The 19,685-nt window shown below is 34.9% G+C and overlaps 1 protein-coding gene across 1 annotated transcript in view; it reads left to right on the plus strand.

The window, feature by feature from the left end:
- Positions 1-19,685, plus strand: part of LOC143233447 (peptidylglycine alpha-hydroxylating monooxygenase-like) — a 51,904-nt gene that overhangs the window by 2,120 nt on the left and 30,099 nt on the right. Inside the window, exons 2-5 of the mRNA XM_076469697.1 lie at positions 19-76; positions 564-628; positions 3,386-3,466; positions 7,471-7,613. Of these exons, the coding sequence (XP_076325812.1) occupies positions 19-76; positions 564-628; positions 3,386-3,466; positions 7,471-7,484 (218 nt within the window). The 3' untranslated portion in view covers positions 7,485-7,613. The remainder of the gene's footprint in view (positions 1-18; positions 77-563; positions 629-3,385; positions 3,467-7,470; positions 7,614-19,685) is intronic.

Consider the following 19,685-nt stretch of genomic DNA (forward strand, 5'->3'; position numbering starts at 1 on the left):
TTCTGCTCTTTTCTCCAGCTGGTGAAACTGACAACTCTGGAATTATCTTAACAGTGGTTCCTGGGATTTCTAGCAGGTAAACTAAACATTTTTTTTTAACACACATACACATGTCTATGAGTGTATCGTACTAATATTCACTGGTTACAGCATTTAACTTTTAAGCAGAAATGAGCCACATGGTTAAATGTAATCCAATGTAAAGTGTAATTTAACTGTAACACACAACCGAACTGAAACTGATCATTTGTTTTTTTATTGGCTTTTCAAAAGAATGATTACAAATACTTGTGTTTATTTCATCCATTGCTTCAAACATCATGGTTTTTATCTGATGTCTACAAACACAATTTATTGATTTAACAGAAAATTTTAAATGTTTTTATCAGCAACATAAATATTTTTTATGTAAATATAAATGTATTTATAAATACATATATTATTTTTGATGGTTGTTTCATCATTATTATTGCAATACAAATACAAGCTCATAAATATTGAGTGAACTTCCAGTTATTATACAGGATGAAATGTAACATTAATTATTATATCACATTTAATAGAGTGACCAAAAGGACTGGAGTGCTGCTACTGGGAACTGATGGGAGAATTCCAGCTCATAAAGAGAGTAAGTACAAAAATAATATACAAACACTGAACCTTGACAAAGTGTTCTAGAACTCAGGGTCATAATTTGCATAGAAAATGATACAATAACTACATGGCAGTGCATTTTGTAACACCATATCTTTTGGTCTATATTTTAATCTTAAAAGAGCTTGAATTTTATTAGATTTATTTCCAATACTTATTCATTTGTAACAGTTTTACCCAAAACAGATGATCACCTGGTGAAGTAATTCTTGATGACAAGAAACCTACTTGAAATAAAAAATGTATCTCAGAATGACTGGTATGGGTATTAACATTTTTATTGATAAGGAGAGAACAACATTTCGACCTTCCTAGGTCATCTTCAGGTTTCTTAACCAGCCATACTGAGATACAAAAATGTCACCTGCTCCATTCAGAACTCGTGATGTAGTCTAAGTTTCTTTAGTTATTAAATTCACAGGATAATTATAAAGGTGATTACACTATGTAATAAAATTTTTACTTTTTATTGTTCGTGGGCATAAAGTGTTATTTCCCAATTGCTTATGCCTAAAGTAAATGGAAAAGACCTATTTTTCTCTTTAAACTTTACTTTTGTGACCTGGGTAATGAAATTTTCAAATTTACCCATTTTCTGGAACATTCCAGGTAGATTCAGTGCTGAGTAGCTGATAGAGAATATTCTTGAACTTTCTAGAATGTTGAAGAAGCCTCAAAGCTGTGCTGCTCCATAACGGGAATAAGGATCCGTTTCTTCCCCTGGTTCATTCGGTGCACCTCAAAGAGGAATATAAGAGCATCAAGACCTTGGTAGAAGTCTTGAAGTATGATGAGTATGGCTGGGAGGTTATCGGAGACTTCAAAATGGTGGCATTCCTGGTGGGGCTCCAAGGGGGCTATACCAAGTTTCCCTGTTATCTATGCCTTTAAGAAAACAGGAACACAGCAGTGCACTACAACAGGAAACACTGGCCACAATAGACAGAGTTCTCTGTGGGGAGGCACAATGTCAAGTCTGACCCACTAGTGGATTTCCAGAAGGTGTTGTTCCCACCATTGCACATAAAATTGGGTTTTATGAAACAATTTTTCACAGCTCTTGATAAGGAGCCTGCAGCCTTCAAATACCTTCAAGACTTCTTCCTTCCTAAGCTGTCAGAAGCAAAGGTCAAAGCCAGTTTCTTCAATGGACCACAGATGAAAAATATCCTGGAGTACACGGAATTCCCCACAAAGCTCAATATGAAGTAAAAAGCATGGGGCAGCTTTGTTGCAGTGGTTCAGGGCTTCTTGGGCAATCACAAGGCCAAAAATTATGTGGAACTGGTTGAGGCTCTGGTGAAGAACTATGGCGAAATGGGCTGCAGGATGTACCTGGAAGTCTGTATCCTTGATGCTCATCTTGGTGAATTCAAGGAGAACATGGGAACATACTCAGAGGAGCAAGACAAAAGCTTCCACTAAGATATATTGGACTTTGAACGCTGTTAACAAATCTCAAAAATCTACTCACTTCTAAACATTTTTGTATAACTTTAGTGTAAATACATGTAAATCTTAATTCATATGTCATTTTATTCAGACCTTATGTAAATGAAAATTTGCCCATTTTTACATAGAAAATAAGTTAATCTCTAAATTTCATTATCCAGGTCACAAAAGTAAAGTTTGAAAGGAATAATGGTCATTTTTTGTACTTTTACAACATAAGCAATTAAGAAATAACACATACTATCCAGGAACAAAATTTTTATTACATAATGTGATTATATCTTTAAAAACTCGTAATCTAGGGAAAGCTAAATTTTATCAGAGGAACCGTGAGAACTGAATGTCTTATCTGTGTAAATTTGAACAGGATACATTACCTTAGCAGTATTCTGCAGATTGACATGTATTTTATGTACATAATTGAACTGGTATTGTTAAAAAATAGAGAGACAGAAGAAAAAATGAAATCAGAACTGGTCTGGGAGAAAAGTGATTTTACTATACAGTATTATATGCCTTTAAAACAAAACCATGTAACACATCCATACTTTCTTCAGTAATACCTCTGATCTTAATGCAACAGGTCTAATGATTAAGGTGCCTCGGTTTTGATTCCCCGTCACTAAACATGCTCACCCTTTTAGCCATGGGACATTATAATGTGATGATAAATCCCACTATGTTTTGGTAAAAGAGTTAACGATTGATGGTATTGACTATTACTGCTAAATTATGGATGGCTAGGACAAGTGTCCCTCATGTAAGTTTGCACAAAATTCAAACTTAATGTATCTCTGTTCTAGTTTTGCTTCTTTAATACAACTAGTTTTAAGATACAATGATCTTAAATATGAAGGTTTCCTAATAAACTACTTTCTAATACAGTTGTGTTGATTGTACAGGATAGTTGTGTGTTCCTTTTAAGTGATATGTTTATTGGTCATTGAAATCAATCTGACAGTTGAGGTTTAGCATATCTTTTATAAATCTCATGTTTTCAAAGCTCCCATTGAAATTGTTTTCATATTGTTAAGTAAAACACCCAGCATTTAAGAAGGATAATTTATGTTGCATGTAATTTATTTTAATGATTTTGGGAATATAACCACAGAACATCAATCTTCATATTCTTAAAGAAATGGCTAATTGAATTTTCAACTTAAAATATAAAATTAATGCTTGAATATGTTAACATTCTAAAATATACCAAGAAGATTTCCTTATATTCTCTTTGATATACTTGGATATTGAAATTAATCTTTCTAATGGATGCATTTAGAGCACATGGAAACAGAATGTATGATCCAGGACCAAATAGAAATTCATCCTTTCACTTTTCGGACACACACTCACCAGTTGGGTAAGTATTTGGGAACATACTTGTATTAAACTTGAAGCTAGGTAACATCACACACACACACACACACATATATATATATACGTTCATATTTAGTTTCCAGCTGCTGTGTAATTTGCATTATGGTATACAAATAGGACAGCAGTGCCCTCTATTAGGCATCATATATAAATACTTCAGTATTTCAACTCACATGTCCTTTCTCACTTAAAGTGAGTACTTCCGATTGGACTTACTTTATTAGTCTGCTTAAATTTGTTGTTTGTTCGGTTCTCCTATATATCTACTTGGTATCTAAAAATTGGAATAGGAATAACATTTCTTGTCTGCGTTTTTGATTGGGGAAGTAAGAGTAAATACAAAAACCTGAGGCTGTACTGTCTTCATATGCTGTAATATTATCCAAGAATGATAAAACTTTTATCTACAGAACAACTAGAGGTCTGACAGAAATTTATTGTAGAGCGAGTCTGAATTTTCTAACTTTGATTGACGTTTAAGACGCTGAACACAATGAAACAATATTTGACTCTCAAAAACAAAAAATGTTTGTATGGACTAAAGAAAGTTCCTTTGTTGAAAAGATCTCCCCCTCTTTATTGTGAAGATAATAGACTGAGAAAAGCATGCATGGCATTATATACAGGAAACAATATTGCTAGTCTGCTCATACCTCTTGTGCTACCCACGTGATTTTTTTATCACTTTCACTGCGAGATAAAGGAGATTTTTTGTTGTTATTTTTGCGTGACAGGTCACCTGACCTTTCAATGGAAAACACTTCAAATTATCTTTATATTGTATATAAATATTTAAAGAAATATGTCTCACAAGAAGACAGCAGTGATACATCAGGTGAATGACCAAGAACTGTAGGTAACTAGGTCAAAAGAAAGTTAAAACTACATACACCAGAATAAATGAAAACGTTGAAAAATTTCTATTTTAAAACAAATGATAACCCTGCATACCACAAGAGAAAATTAAACACACACACACAGGTAAATATGAATACAAGTAAAATGGAAAGATGTTTGTTTGTTTTTTGAATTTCGTGCAAAGCTCCACAAGCGCTATCTGCGCTAGCCGTCCATAATTTAGCAGTGTAAGACTAGGCAGCTAGGGACCCACCTCCAACTCTTGGGCTACTCTTTCTACCAACGAATAGTGGGATTGCCCATCACTTTATAATGCCCTCACGGCTGAAAGGGCGAGCATATTTGGTGTGAATGAAATCAAACACACGACCATCAGATTACAAATCGAATGCCGTAACCACCGAGCCATGAACCTTAGGAAGGCCATACATTTACAGGATGGTGATCCATAAGGGTATAGTTAGTAACTGTTAGTAACTTTACCCAGTTTTATAATTTTCCTATTTTGTAAATGCTGATGACGAGCAGTCTTCAGTTCTTACATCTAAAAATTAAATATACCTAATGTACAAAGTCTAACAGGAAACAATGTTTTTAAAATAAGTCTTACTATTGTTAAACTTTTCTATTTTACTACTGTTACGTTTTTACAGTCTTAATTGCTTTTAGGCAAAACTAATAAACAGTTTATGTAATGATATAAATATAGTTATTAACATATGTATCATACCTGTTTTTATAACCTTCTTGTACACACATGTGCATTAATACAATCCATGATCAAAATTATGAACATAATATCTTTAGATGCAGTCAACTACAAAACTGTTTCAAAAAGATGTCATAAAATAACTAGTTTCCAGAGAAATCAACAGTTACTAAATTATTTAATGTAGTAAAACCCCAGAATGTTTTTATTTTTTCAAAAAATATAAAACTTTTGCTTATTATGGAACCACTTTCATACACTTCTGAGACTGCGTATCACATTTCTGTACAAATTTTTTCCTTATTTGCATAGAAACTACCTCTAGTAACACAAAATAAAAACACTTGTACTTCTTAAGAACTAACTGTTGTAAAAAAAAACAGAAACACTCGTTTTCATAGAAACTAACTGTGGTAACAGTAAATGAGAAAAATAAACACTTTCCCTCTTGTAAACTAAGTTTAGTAACACAAACTAAGATATTGTCTTCTTAGAAACTAACTGTAGTAATATGAAACAAAATCACTTGTTCATTATAGAAAATAACTGTTGTAACACAGAACAAAAATAGGAAAAATAACTTTCCTTCTTAGCACACTTGTGATATGAAATTATTTATATAGAACTGAGTTTTAAAGATATTAGTGCAAATTGTTCGGTTGTTTTGAATTGAACACAAAGCTACACAATGGGCTATCTTTGATCTGCCCACTACGAGTATCGAAACCCGGCTTTTCGCGAGGTATGTTTGCAGGCATACCACTTAGCCACTGGGCGGACAAATTGTTTGGAAAGTAATCTAACCACCACATTATTTGAATTGTATAACCAGCCTCTTTAAAATAAGGTTTTTATCTCTGGGACAACAATACTTCTTTATCCTTGGTCTCAACTATGAATGGTGATTTTGATTTTAACATAAAATATTCTTGATGCTGAGATATCCACATTTTATTTCACAAAGTTTCAAAATGACTTGCTCAAGTTTGACTCAATGAATCTGAAGAAAGTAAGAAAAGCTATCAGGTTGTAAACAGTTAACAAACAAAAATGTAGCTGTTTATTATGAGAATAATAACAAAAGATAATGCAGGTAAAAACATATATGGAATTACTCTCAAAGCAAGTAATTATGAGGGGTATCTTTAAGAGTGGGATACCGTCGTGTAGAAATTTGTTCTTTTTCTGGTTATTTATATGACAAGCTACACTTTGTCCAACATTGTAACATATATGAATGTAACATTCTTAAATCATGATTGTTTAACTATTTAGTGTTTGAAAATTGTAATAGTTTGTTTGTAACTTCTCCTTCCAAGTAAGAACTTTCACAGAAAGTGTTGTGCAGAAACTGGTCATTTAATGTTGAAACAGAATAAGATGAACGTGAAAATGTAATAAATGATTGAAAATTACGGAGTTTCAGACCAGAGCAAATGTCGCACCTTCTAAATATGGGAAAAGAACAGCTAGTTACGTATTTATCAATTTATTATTTAGCTTACAATAGAGAGAAAAAAACTGATAAGCTGAAATCACTTGATAAAATATCCATGACTAGAGACTTGTTATACAACATTATTTACACTTTTTTATTATATATTTGTTTCATCTGATGAGATATAAATATATTTATCTGAGTATCCAAGAACTGAAATAATTTTGACTGTATTTTGATACACTTGAATGTCATTGTGTTAAAAGTTTTTGAAACTGTGATTTCGTGATTTCCAAATTTGAAGAGCAATTTTGTTCTTTGAAAATGTTTTCGTGTTTTATATCTATTAAAGTTTTTTTTTCAAATATATAAAAAACAAACTGTTCTTTCAAAGTTTATGATCACTGAAAGTGAGTGTTTTTATTAGAAGATTAATTTTTGTTGTTGTTTTGTGTCCCTGATGTTTCAGTATGAGATAGAAACTCATTCCTCTGACACTTTTATGAATTTGATAAACGTTTTTCTCCAGACAGTCCATGTAATTTGTAGTCCTATAGTCCTAGGGTTTTAATTTTTACAAATAATAATAATTATGATTCATCTGAAAGTTAAGGTTCTCACGTCAAGTTTGTAAGATAATAACTTTTCAGTGTTCTGTGATCTTATAAAATGCATTCTACTCAATATATTCGTGTTCATTGTTCAGTGATAATGTTTGTGAAAAATTACTTTTGTAACAACCAGAAGTTCTTTTTTGATTAGATATTTTAAACAACCCATCCCTCATGTATACATTAATGATATATTTTCAGGTATTGGTAGTTCACACGATAAACTTGGGACAACCTGTTAAAGAAACAGAATAACAACTGATCAAAAAATCATATAATGATTGCACTTTGTGGCACATGTTGAAACAAATTACTATATACATATATATTTTATTGATATATACTTTTTTTGTCCTGCATTGAAATTTTAGGATGTGATTTGTAGTATGGCATGGATGCTGCGTCTCTGGTTATTGCAGAAAAGTACATAAATGCCTTCAGTATATTAGCTAAAACAAGAAATACTTTGTTACTTCCAATTAACATAGGAGATTTATCAAGTATGGTTATTCAAGTAAGTAAATGGATTCTATTACTTAGAGTGTTTTTATCAAAGTCCTTGTCTGCCAAATCTATCTCTCTCTGAGAACTTGTACCATGTGTGTTATTTGTGTAAAGAAAATACAACTGGACTCACAATAAAAATACATATTAAAGGTCCATGAAGTCATTTAATTTCTCAAATATTTGAGTGTTTCAAGTTTTATTAGAATGTGGATTGTAGAGCATAAACTACACTAAAATAATAGTTTTACGTTGTTTTTTACAGCCCGATTCTTGACAAAAATGTAATTTTGCGAACATTTTGTCTTGTAAAGACTAGAAATTAAAATCATGAGTAAAAATTAATAATGCATTATAATAGAGCATATTTTAACTTGAATAATTTTTTTATCTTTTCGAGATTTTAAAACAGTTTTTGTAAATGGTCAAAGTGTTAGAAAACAGTCACATTGGAAAAGTCAAAACATGTAGTAATTATCTATTTCCGTTGAATTTGTCTCACATGAAATAAAAGTTATCTAGTTATTTGTTTTTCTCATTAAAATGGCAAAAAATAATACTGAATTAACTATTCAAGTTTCTAGTTTTCAATTAATCGTAATAAATGCCAAAAGCAAAATGTTTTCCATTTCTTTATAGTATAAAATTTTCAAGTAAACTTGGTCGTAAGTCACAAGTGTCTTACTGATGGTTATCACTATAAACACAGTCTCACTGATGAATGTCACTAGAAACACTGTCTCACTGATGCTTGTGACCAGAAGCACAGTCTCACTGATGGTTGTCACTAGAAACACAGTGTCAGTGATGGTTGTCTCTACAAACACATTCTCACTGATGGTTGTCACTAGAAACACAGTCTCACTGATGGTTGTCACTAGAAGCACAGTCTCACTGATGGTTCTCACTAGAAGCACAGTCTCACTGATGGTTATCACTAGAAACACATTCTCACTGATGGTTATCACTAGAAACACATTCTCAATGATCGTTGTCACTAGAAGCACAGTCTCACTGATGGTTCCCACTAGAAGCACAGTCTCACTGATGGTTATCACTAGAAGCCCATTCTCCCTGATGGTTGTCCCCTGAAACACAGTCTCACTGATGGTTATCACTAGAATCACTGTCTCACTGATTATTATCACTCGAAACACAGTGTCAGTGATGGTTGTCACTAGAAACACAGTGTCACTGATGGTTATCACTAGAAATACAGTCTCACTGATTGTTCTCCCTATAAATACAGTCTCACTGATGGTTATCACTAGAAGCACTGTCTCACTGATGATTATCACTAGAAGCACAGTCTCACTGATGGTTGTCACTAGAAGCACACTCTCACTGATGGTTCTCACTGAAAGCACAGTCTAACTGATGGTTATCACAAGAAGCACAGTCTCGCTGATGGTTATCACCAGAAACACAGTCTCACTGATGGTTATCACTAGTAATACAGTGTCAGTGATGGTTGTCACTAGAAACACAATCTCACTGATGGTTTTCACTCTCACTGATGGTTGTCACTAGAAACACAGTCTCACTGATGGTTATCACTAGAAACACAGTCTCACTGATGGTTGTCACTAGAAACACAGTCTCACTGATGGTTATCACTAGAAACACAGTCTCACTGATGGTTATCACTAAAAACACACAGATGGTTGTCTCTACTTTTCACTGATGGTTGTCACTAGAAACACAGTCTCACTGATGGTTATCACTAGAAACACAGTCTCACTGATGGTTATCACTAAAACACAGTCTCACTGATGGTTCACTCACTCAGAAACACAGTCTCACTGATGGTTATCACTAGAAATACAGTCTCACTGATGGTTGTCACTAGAAACACAGTCTCACTGATGGTTGTCACTAGAAGCACAGTCTCACTGATGGTTATCACTAGAAACACAGTCTCACTGATGGTTATCACTAGAAACACAGTCTCACTGATGGTTATCACTAGAAACACAGTCTCACTGATGGTTGTCACTAGAAACACAGTCTCACTGATGGTTATCACTAGAAACACAGTTTCACTGATGCACAGTTCATTCATGGTAGAAAACACAGTCTCACTGATGGTTGTCACTAAAAACACCATCTCACTGATGGTTATCACTAGAAACACAGTCTCACTGATGGTTGTCACTAGAAGCACACTCTCACTGATGGTTCTCACTGAAAGCACAGTCTAACTGATGGTTATCACAAGAAGCACAGTCTCACTGATGGTTATCACCAGAAACACAGTCTCACTGATGGTTATCACTAGTAATACAGTGTCAGTGATGGTTGTCACTAGAAACACAATCTCACTGATGGTTTTCACTAGAAACACAGTTTCACTGATGGTTGTCACTAGAAACACAGTCTCACTGATAGTTATCAGTAGAAAGACAGTCTCACTGATGGTTGTCACAAAAAACACAGTCTCACTGATGGTTGTGACTAGAAGCACAGTCTCACTGATGGTTATCACTAAAAACACAGTCTCAATGATGGTTGTCTCTACAAACACATTTTCAGGGATGGTTGTCACTAGAAGCACAGTCTCACTGATGGTTATCACTTGAAACACAGTTTCACTGATTGTTGTGAATAAAAACACAGTCTCACTGATGTTTTTCACTAGAAACACAATCTCTGATGGTTATCAGTAGAAATACAGTCTCACTGATGGTTGTCACAAAAACACAGTCTCACTGATGGTTGTGACTAGAAGCACAGTCTCACTGATGGTTATCACTAGAAGCACAGTCTCACTGATGGTTAACACTAGAAACACAGTCTCACTGATGGTTATCACTAGAAACACAGTCTCACTGATGGTTGTCACTAGAAGCACAGTCTCACTGATGGTTCCCACTGAAAGCACAATCTAACTGATGGTTATGACTAGAAGCACAGTCTCATTGATGATTATTACTACAAACACAGTGTCAGTGATTGTTGTCACTAAAAACACCATCTCACTGATGGTTATCACTAGAAACACAGTCTCACTGGTGGTTGTCAATAGAAACACAGTCTCACTGATGATTGTCTCTATAAACAGTATCACTGATGGTTGTCACTAGAAGCTCAGTTTTATTGATGGTTCTCACTAGAAACACAGGTCCATTGATGGTTGTTTCTACAAACACAGTCTCACTGATGGTTGTCACTAAAAACACATCTCACTGATGGTTATCACTAGAAACACAGTCTCACTGATGGTTATCACTAGAAACACAGTCTCTTTGATGGTTATCACTAGAAACACAGTCTCACTGATGGTTGTCACTAGAAACACAGTCTCACTGATGGTTATCACTAGAAGCACAGTGTCACTGATGGTTATCACTAGAAGCACAGTCTCACTGATGGTTATCACTAGAAGCACAGTCACTGATGGTTATCACTAGAAACACAGTGTCACTGATGGTTGTCACTAGAAACACAGTCTCATTGATGGTTATCACTAGAAACACAGTTTCACTGATAGTTGTCACTAAAAACAATCTCACTGATGGTTGTCACTAGAAACAAAGTCTCACTGATGGTTCTCACCAGAAGTACAGTCTCACTGATGGTTATCACTAGAAGCCCATTCTCACTGATGGTTGTCACCAGAAGCACAGTCTCACTGATGGTCATCACTAGAATCACTGTCTCACTGATGGTTATCACTAGAAACACAGTGTCACTGATGGTTGTCACTAAAAACACATCTCACTGATGGTTATCACTAGAAACACAGTCTCACTGATGGTTATCACAAGAAACACAGTCTCTTTGATGGTTTATCACTAGAAACACAGTCTCACTGATGGTTATCACAAGAAACACAGTCTCACTAATGGTTGTCATTAGAAACACAGTCTCACTGATGGTTGTTAATAAAAACACAGTTTCACTGATGGTAATTCGGTTTAGCTGTAGTTTTGTATTAAATGTTTGAGATGGACAAAACAGTTTTGCTCTGTGGTTTTCTGAGCTTTATTTTGCCTCCAGTCAGTTTGCCAGTCGTTTGTTGTTTAAATGTAATGTTACTGAAATACCTTGAAAAACGAGTCATACTTTTTATTTTTCCTGGAGATATTGATAACTCAGTTTCTTCAATCATTATTTCTTCATTCGAAGTCTCGCCGTCAACTTTTGTATCGACCTTCTTCCAAGAGTCATTGTCTGTCGTTTCAATTGTGATATTTTCTTTAGATCGAAAAGGGTGAACCTTGTTATCATGCATTCTACGAAGGATGTTACTGAAGAATGTCGATAAACGATTCATTCCTTTCATTTTTTCGATGTTACAGGTTCCTGAGTTTCTAGGTTCCTTCGTCCACGGAAACTAAAACCACTAGCTTTGTTTGTTGTGCTCGGCTTTGCATTGACAATGTCAATTTTGTTGTTGAAAAATTCTTTTTTGGAACTGTTGGTCTTATCTACAGATTAAAGGTAAAAATAAGTAACATAAATTAAAAGCTGATAATCGCGATTTGTTACAGTGATAAGTGTAATTGTTTTTGCTCTTAACTTATCCGTGGTAAAATATACAATTATCTCACATGTTATGCCACATATATATTAATAACTAACATTTTGCTGTTTATTAATATTCACTGATTTGTTCAGATTTACTTGTGTAAAAGTAAGAAAAGAATTGCAAATAAGAATGTGAAAATTGATTTCTGGAAACACAGTCTCACTGATTGTTTTCACTAGAAACACAGTCTCACTGATTGTTTTCACTAGAAACACAGTCTCACTCATTGTTTTCACTAGAAACACAGTCTCACTGATGATTGTCACTAGAAACACAGTCTCACTGATGATTGTCACTAGAAACACAGTATCACTGATTGTTATCACTAGAAACACAGTCTCACTGATGATTGTCACTAGAAACACAGTCTCACTGATTGTTATCACTAGAAACACAGTCTCACTGATGATTGTCACTAGAAACACAGTCTCACTGATGTTTCAGTCATAATATGGAGATTTAGGACAGTATAAACCAGATTTCGATACTTCACAGCGCTCCAGTGGCATGACTGCGGATTTACAACGCTAGAAATCGGGTTCAGATACCAGTGGTAATTAATGAAGAAATAGGTCCTTTGTAGCATTATGATTAACTTCAAACAAATGATACGATGCTCAAAGTGCAGTAACGTTTCAGACACCTACATTACATTTACCTCCTGCAGTCAATTAAAGATGACATCACGAAAAAAATATGTTAATTTAAGTATAACATTTGAATTTTAATTAATAAATATTTATAGGAAAATTTGAATAATTGTCCTTCTTTGAATTTCGCGCAAAGTTACTCGCGGGCTCTTCACGCTAGCCTTTCCTAATTTAGCAGTGTGAGACTGAAGGAAAGGCAGTTAGTTATCACCACCCACCGCCAACTCTTGGGTTACTCTTTTGCCAACGAATAGTGGAATTGACCGTCACATAATATTAGTTAAAACGGGTAGCATGTTTGGTGCGACCGGGATTCGAACCCGCGACCCTCGAATTACGAATCGCACGCCTTAACACCTCTGGCCATGCCGGACCGTAATTGTGCTTACAAAGTTTAATTATCCATTATTTATCTAGTAGAAATTATTGTGACATTATACACGGTACTTGTCTCTGCTGTGTTTACCTGAATATTGATGAACGTCTCTGTTGTTAAGTTCGCTTTCTGTTGAAGAATCATTTCCTGTTAGTCTAAAAATGTACGGACGGTGCGAAGTATGATGTTTCCTAAAAACAGCAAGAAACAGAAATAATGTGGATGATTCATACTCACTAAAAAGTTGAATCGTAACAAGGTAATAACGTTTTGTGACAAAACAGCTGGGTCAGGGACCCCAAAGTTCAGGGATATCTAACCCTAATTTAGAAATGGTTATCACAGGAGGGGGTAACAAATCAACAACACCTTTCACCCACTCGATTAATATCGAAACCCATTAATCAGTCCGAGCAGCATGAGAGTTGTCTGTTTTCCTTCTACTCTATCGATTTGAAAACTGGTAACAAGGGAGTAAAAATAATTTTACTCCATCATAAACTTGGAATTATTCTTTTAGAACTTAAATAATTTTTCGACGTTTATTAATGAATATGGACGTATACAAGGGTTTATACTTTATGTACATAATTTTGCTACGGAGCGAATACACACATATACAGAAGTTTGTGCACAGTACATGAGGTGATGTTCAATATACAAACCGTGAAGTTACAAGTATACGGCCCCCCCGCGAGTACAGCGGTATATCTACGGATTTACAACGCTAAAATCAGGGTTCTATTCCCTCGGTGGGCTCAGCAGATAGCCCAATGTGGCTTTGCTATAAGAAAACACAAACACAATACAAGTATACGTTAACGAACACATAGGTTAGCACATAAGCCATGTACATCCTTGTGCAAATTAATTGAAACAAATGGTCATTTTACAATATTTTCAACATGGCGGCCAGTGTAGGCTCGCTGGACCCGCTGATTTCCTTTAATAGTCATTTTTTTCACACAGACGGCGTCATTAGCTGTGTTTTGCAGTGCGGTCGATCTATTTTTGGGATATATGACATTTTGAGGAATATTACGTCATTCGAAATTGCGTTAGAAGGGCAATGAGACCAGTCAAAAAACAACTTCTTTATCAACTCAATGAAGAAAAAACGGTATCAATGGGTTCTGAAATACAAGAACTGGACACAGGAACAATGGAGAAAGGTGTTATTCAGTGACGAGACTCATTTCTTTGTACGGGGTCAAAGATGTCTGCATGTTCGCAGATCTCCAGGTGAGAAACTTCCAGAATCTCACATCAACCAGTTCGTAAAACATCCCTTGAAGAATATGTTTTGGGACTTTATCAGCTACTATGGCGTCGGAGGCTTACATATCGTAGAAGGTATGATGCGAGGACCACAGTACATCGAAGTTTGGCAGAGAAGAGTCGTTCCAGAATTGAAAAATAGATTTCCAGATGGATCTGGCATTTTTCAGCAAGATCTGGCTCCGTGCCACACATCGACATTTGTGAATAATTTTATGATTACAACGCGAATAAAGGTGTTGGACTGGCCTGGAAACTCTCCGGGCTTAAATCCTATTGAAAATGTTTAGGCGATTTGTAAAGAGAGACTTCGGGGAAAAGACTGTACTACGAAAGATAAGCTGATTCAGGTGTGGTACCGCGATCCAAATATTGCAGTCAACTCGTGGACTCGAGTGGCGCTTGGAGGTTGTCCTCGTGCACCAGATACAATGTACCTTTAGTACTGTATATTATATTTCACGGAAATTGTAAAGACGAGCTCTCATCAAACAATGCGTCATGAGACAGATATCACAGTGTTGTGAGTCTCAAAATTGTTTCAATTAATAAAACGTACTTTATAACTTCCTATATCTATATAGCTTTAATATTACTGTCTCTTGTGTGTCCATGCAATTACTTCGCACGATGTGAATGGATATTCACTAAAATTCTTACGGAAACTCATTAGGTCCATGAGCGATAGATACAAAGTTTGAGTCTTGAGGTTTTTATGAGCATTTTTGCGTTATGAACCCTGTTTCACTTCCTGTAGATGGAGCTTGATATATAGGATAACATTTCTCACTATATGGTTTGTATAATGTTTATAGACACTGTAATCTCGAGTTAAACTATATTAGTTGCTAAAGGTTAGGCTCACACGAATTTAATAAGCTGCCGATAATATACACACACTAGTGTAAAAAGTTGTCCAATAGAGCGGGGAACCAAAGCGAACCAAATCTGAATCCTACAATATACATTTGCAAGTTTGCCATCCGTAAACCGATAGAAGAAAAATAAAGAACCTTTTAATTTTGAGAAACCAAAGTCTACCATGAACATCTACGTCAGCCAAAGAGTGTCTTCCCAGACTTCACTTGTCACATCTGTTGTATTATTACAATCTTTCTATTGAAATTACGTTTCTTGTAAATATTCGAACATCGTTAGAAAATATTTATTAAAAATAAAATATCTCTTGAGATTTGGTGTTTTTTTTAAGTCTATAAAATGCTAACTCTGCCAGCTAATGGTTTAAAAAACAACAACAACCGAAACACTGAGTGAAACAAGAAAAGAAAAAATCAAACAAACAAACATAATGTGTCGTGGTAGTTCTGGACGATCACCAAAGTAAAGAAATAAAAGTTTGCAAAATGTAAAATGTATGAAATAATTGAAGTGTAAAAATAAAACCAGTGTAAAGAAAAACAAATCAATGAAATGAGATGAGAGAGAAGGACCATGAATACAGTAAATAACTTATTCAAACAAAACGAAGCAAAAATCACGTGGATGGGATGTTACTTTGAAACAGCCTGAAAATATATCAGACAGTGACAAGTATACCATGCAACAGCTACCTAGAAACTACAGAGACATTCTGTAAGGTTACCCAAACTAGAAGTAAGAAAATGGTAATCAGATGCCTTTAACATTAAAGATGCCGTGTACGGTTACCGAAGTTTAGTGTTAAAGATAGATCCAACAGCCAACTGAAACATCATTTCAACCACAAGAAGTTTCCGAAAAGTTTGGAGTCTGACCTACAGTGGCTTTAGTTTCTAATCATTTGTGTTTGAAGAAGGCTGGTTGTTTGTTGAGTATTAATTACGAATGTAGAGGCAAATCATCAATAAATGATGATAAAAATAATTGTCATATGTTTGTTATTTGATTCGCTGTGTATTTAATCTGGTTGAATTTAAGGGTAATCCTTTATAAGGAAACTTGTTACATAACATGGAAGATGCTTGTGTCACCACCAATGGGTTCATCCAGGTGGCTGCGCCCATTAGAAGATTCTACTGTTGGATGCCAACAAGAACTAAATGGCATTACGCCATACAAGACAGATGCACCCATAACAGGCCACCGTTTAGGATGAACAGTGAAAGTAACGTCATGGTTCCAGTCTCCTGATGGATGTAACATTATCCAAGAAAGTTGTGCCAATTGATATTGGGATCAGTTGGAAGTGACGTCATGTTACTCACTGTTGCTTCACCACACTTTCGAAATGTCATGGGATAGAGTGAAGGTTCAACCAAAAATTATAAGTAAAATAGAAATAGTCTGATATCATAAAAATTAACAGTAATACCTATCATCTCTTGACGTGCCCTTGTCTGATCAAAGTATAAAACTTGACTGTCATTCGTTACAAAGTAGTTATGTCTCCAAAGTGCATATCCTGGAATTCAAAGCACAAACACGTTATACAAGTACCATCATATTTTACGAAGCCTTAGGATGGTTCAGTGAAAGTTCCTACGAGGATAATCGTCATATCCTTGTCTACCCAGTGTCCAAAAAATGTGTACATCTGGAATTGTCGTAACAAATTACAGGAAGGCGTAAATGAAAATTTGAAACCCAATTTCAATGATGTGCAATACTGCTTCAAATAATAGTGGATTCTGTCTGGTTGCTCTGGCACTGTAGCTCATGCCATGAAGACAAATTATTATTGTATTGGGGGTGCACTTGCACCTGTTTAAGTGCTATGTGACGTTATCAAAATATGGTTAACTTCCAGGGTTCTTTCATTTGTGACATAGCTGTATACGTTTCGGGTATTTAACTTTCTTTCTTTAATAACAGATTTTAAGTTTGAATAAACCATGAGTGATAAAAGATCAAAGAGTCCTTCTTCATCTTGCTTTTAGTTCAGAAAGTTTTTGGTAATATCACATGGAACAAAATATTTGTTTTATTATTTCATTAGCTCGATTCACTTAAACTACTGCTGTAAAAGGAAGAATAGCTGAGAACCTAGATATAGTCGAAGAATGAGAAGTGGCATATCATTTTGAGTTATTGGTTCTTGGGTTGCTGTTTTTCTTCGTTACATTTCCAGTTAGCTCTAAATAGACTCCAGTCTAACCTTATTTAACACTGCCTCTATCTGTAGTAGTGCCTCCCGCGAGTACAGCGGTATGTTTACGGATTTACAACGCTAAAATCAAGGGGTTCGACTCTCCTCAGTGGACTCAGCAGATAGCCCGATGTGGCTTTGCGATAAAAAACACACGCACGTATCTGCAGTAAAAAAATTCTCTTTTCTTGTTTCCTTTCTTGAGAAAAGTCATTGACCCATAAGACAACAATTTAGCTTTAGTGGATATTTGGCTGCTCCAATTCAATGGATCGAAATTGTTGACAACTATTTCAAAGACTCTCGATGAAATTGTGATTCTTATTCAAAATAATTCTTTGTATTACAAATAATAAAGAAAGCCATTATGTTCAAAGGACTTAGCAAACTGTGGCTGTGAATGTAATTGTTTTTTCTTTGGGTGAAATAGAGAAAAAGGAAAAAAAAATGTTTTTACACAAATAAGGATGTACAGCTGAATTAAGGAGAGTCCAGCATGTGTTTAATGGAGCGAGATGTTTAAAAAAAAAAGATGCAATTTTTTATACTTTATTCAACATGCTGATAAACAGACTGAAGATTGTAAACTAATATTTCATAACAAAGGATATGATACCGTGTCAACAATTGTTAATATTAATAGTACTGGTATCACTGAAGAGTTCAAAAATGGTTGGGGTAAACGACCTGAAAACGGTATAACAGATAATATTAAAATGTTGAACAAAAGCATTGACAATTTTTAAAGAATTGGAACCTGGAAAGATGAGGAAATACTCGAACCTATATGATATTTCTTTTGATCCAAAGCTTTATCTGGCTATTACCCCCCTGACAATGAAGGCAAAAAGAGTACTGTAATATTGATATCATGAACTTCAAAGGAAATACAATTTAATTATTTAAAGACTTTACAATTGATCGTAGTTGATTAAATGTTTTCCTTCAAAAAACAAATGAAATCCAAAATATTATCCACAAATTACGATGAGAGGAAATCAAAGTGAGTGTGTGATATTTTGACTTGATACAATACCTTACAAATGTATTGCAAGTAAAACTGTTTATTATCACTGCCAACTTACCGCTGCATCATCGGGAGACGGTATTTAAGTTATCACATCTCCTTTTATTGTGAAATTGTTTTCATTAGTGCATTCGTTTTGTATGACTTCCACAATCGAATCCTAAAATCGATTTTATTGCGATCGTATTCCAAGATGAAAAATGTTACGGCAGATGTTAAAAATAATTAAATAATAAAATAAAAATAAAGTAGAATAAATGGAATTAAAATTAAAAGTTAGAAGTTTGAATAATATACATATAGATTAAAATAAACAAGGGGTCTGACTTGAAGGGAAATATTCCTAGAAACTGGTTGTGTGTGTGATGGGGAGTGCCTTTGAAAACCTACTTTCATTGGTCAATCACCCGATTATTCTGCGTGTTACTACCCAAACTCTACTTTAAATGGGAAGGAAAAGAAATTACTGGAAGGGGCGTCACTCGGTCCTAACTAGTGAAAGTAGGTTTTTCGGGGCACTTTCTCCACCTAAAATTTGCTTGAGGCATTGGATCTGTACAATACTAGGGATCCCAACAAGGGCACCTTGAGTCATCTGCCCTTCCCGACTCTGAATGGGTCGGTTTGGATCGGTACTTTGTTTTGGGTGCTGTCAGCTTACTTTTTACTGTAACAACAGGTTAACACAACGTTCGTGCCTTTGCCTTCACTTTTCCTACTTTACTTGCATTTATCATCATATTCACATAGACAAAATTCGGGCCTATACAAACGTCAGCCACTCAGTATAAAATGTAAACATTTTACCTGGTGTGGGATGAAGAAGGAAAGTTAGTGGATTCCATAGATGTTTCCCTTTACACACAAGTATTTGTATTATCTCGAAATTCGAGGTAAATGAAAATTTCTCCTCGAGAATGTCGCCTGGTCTCCTTCGCTGCGAGTCCCTGACGAACCCGGTAAGCTTGACGAACCGGTGGAGTTGTTTTTTCGGGACTTATTTACAAGCTACGCTTTATTAGTGGTATTAAAATTTGTTTTCTTCTTTTTACGAATACTAAAGTATTCAGCTAAATTCAGCTAAATAGATATTTTTCAAATCTTAATTTACTTCACTGCGCGAGAGAAAGTCAGC

The sequence above is a fragment of the Tachypleus tridentatus genome, chromosome 1 (genome assembly GCF_004210375.1).
Source record: "Tachypleus tridentatus isolate NWPU-2018 chromosome 1, ASM421037v1, whole genome shotgun sequence".
In the NCBI taxonomy this organism is placed as follows: Eukaryota; Metazoa; Arthropoda; class Merostomata; order Xiphosura; family Limulidae; genus Tachypleus; species Tachypleus tridentatus.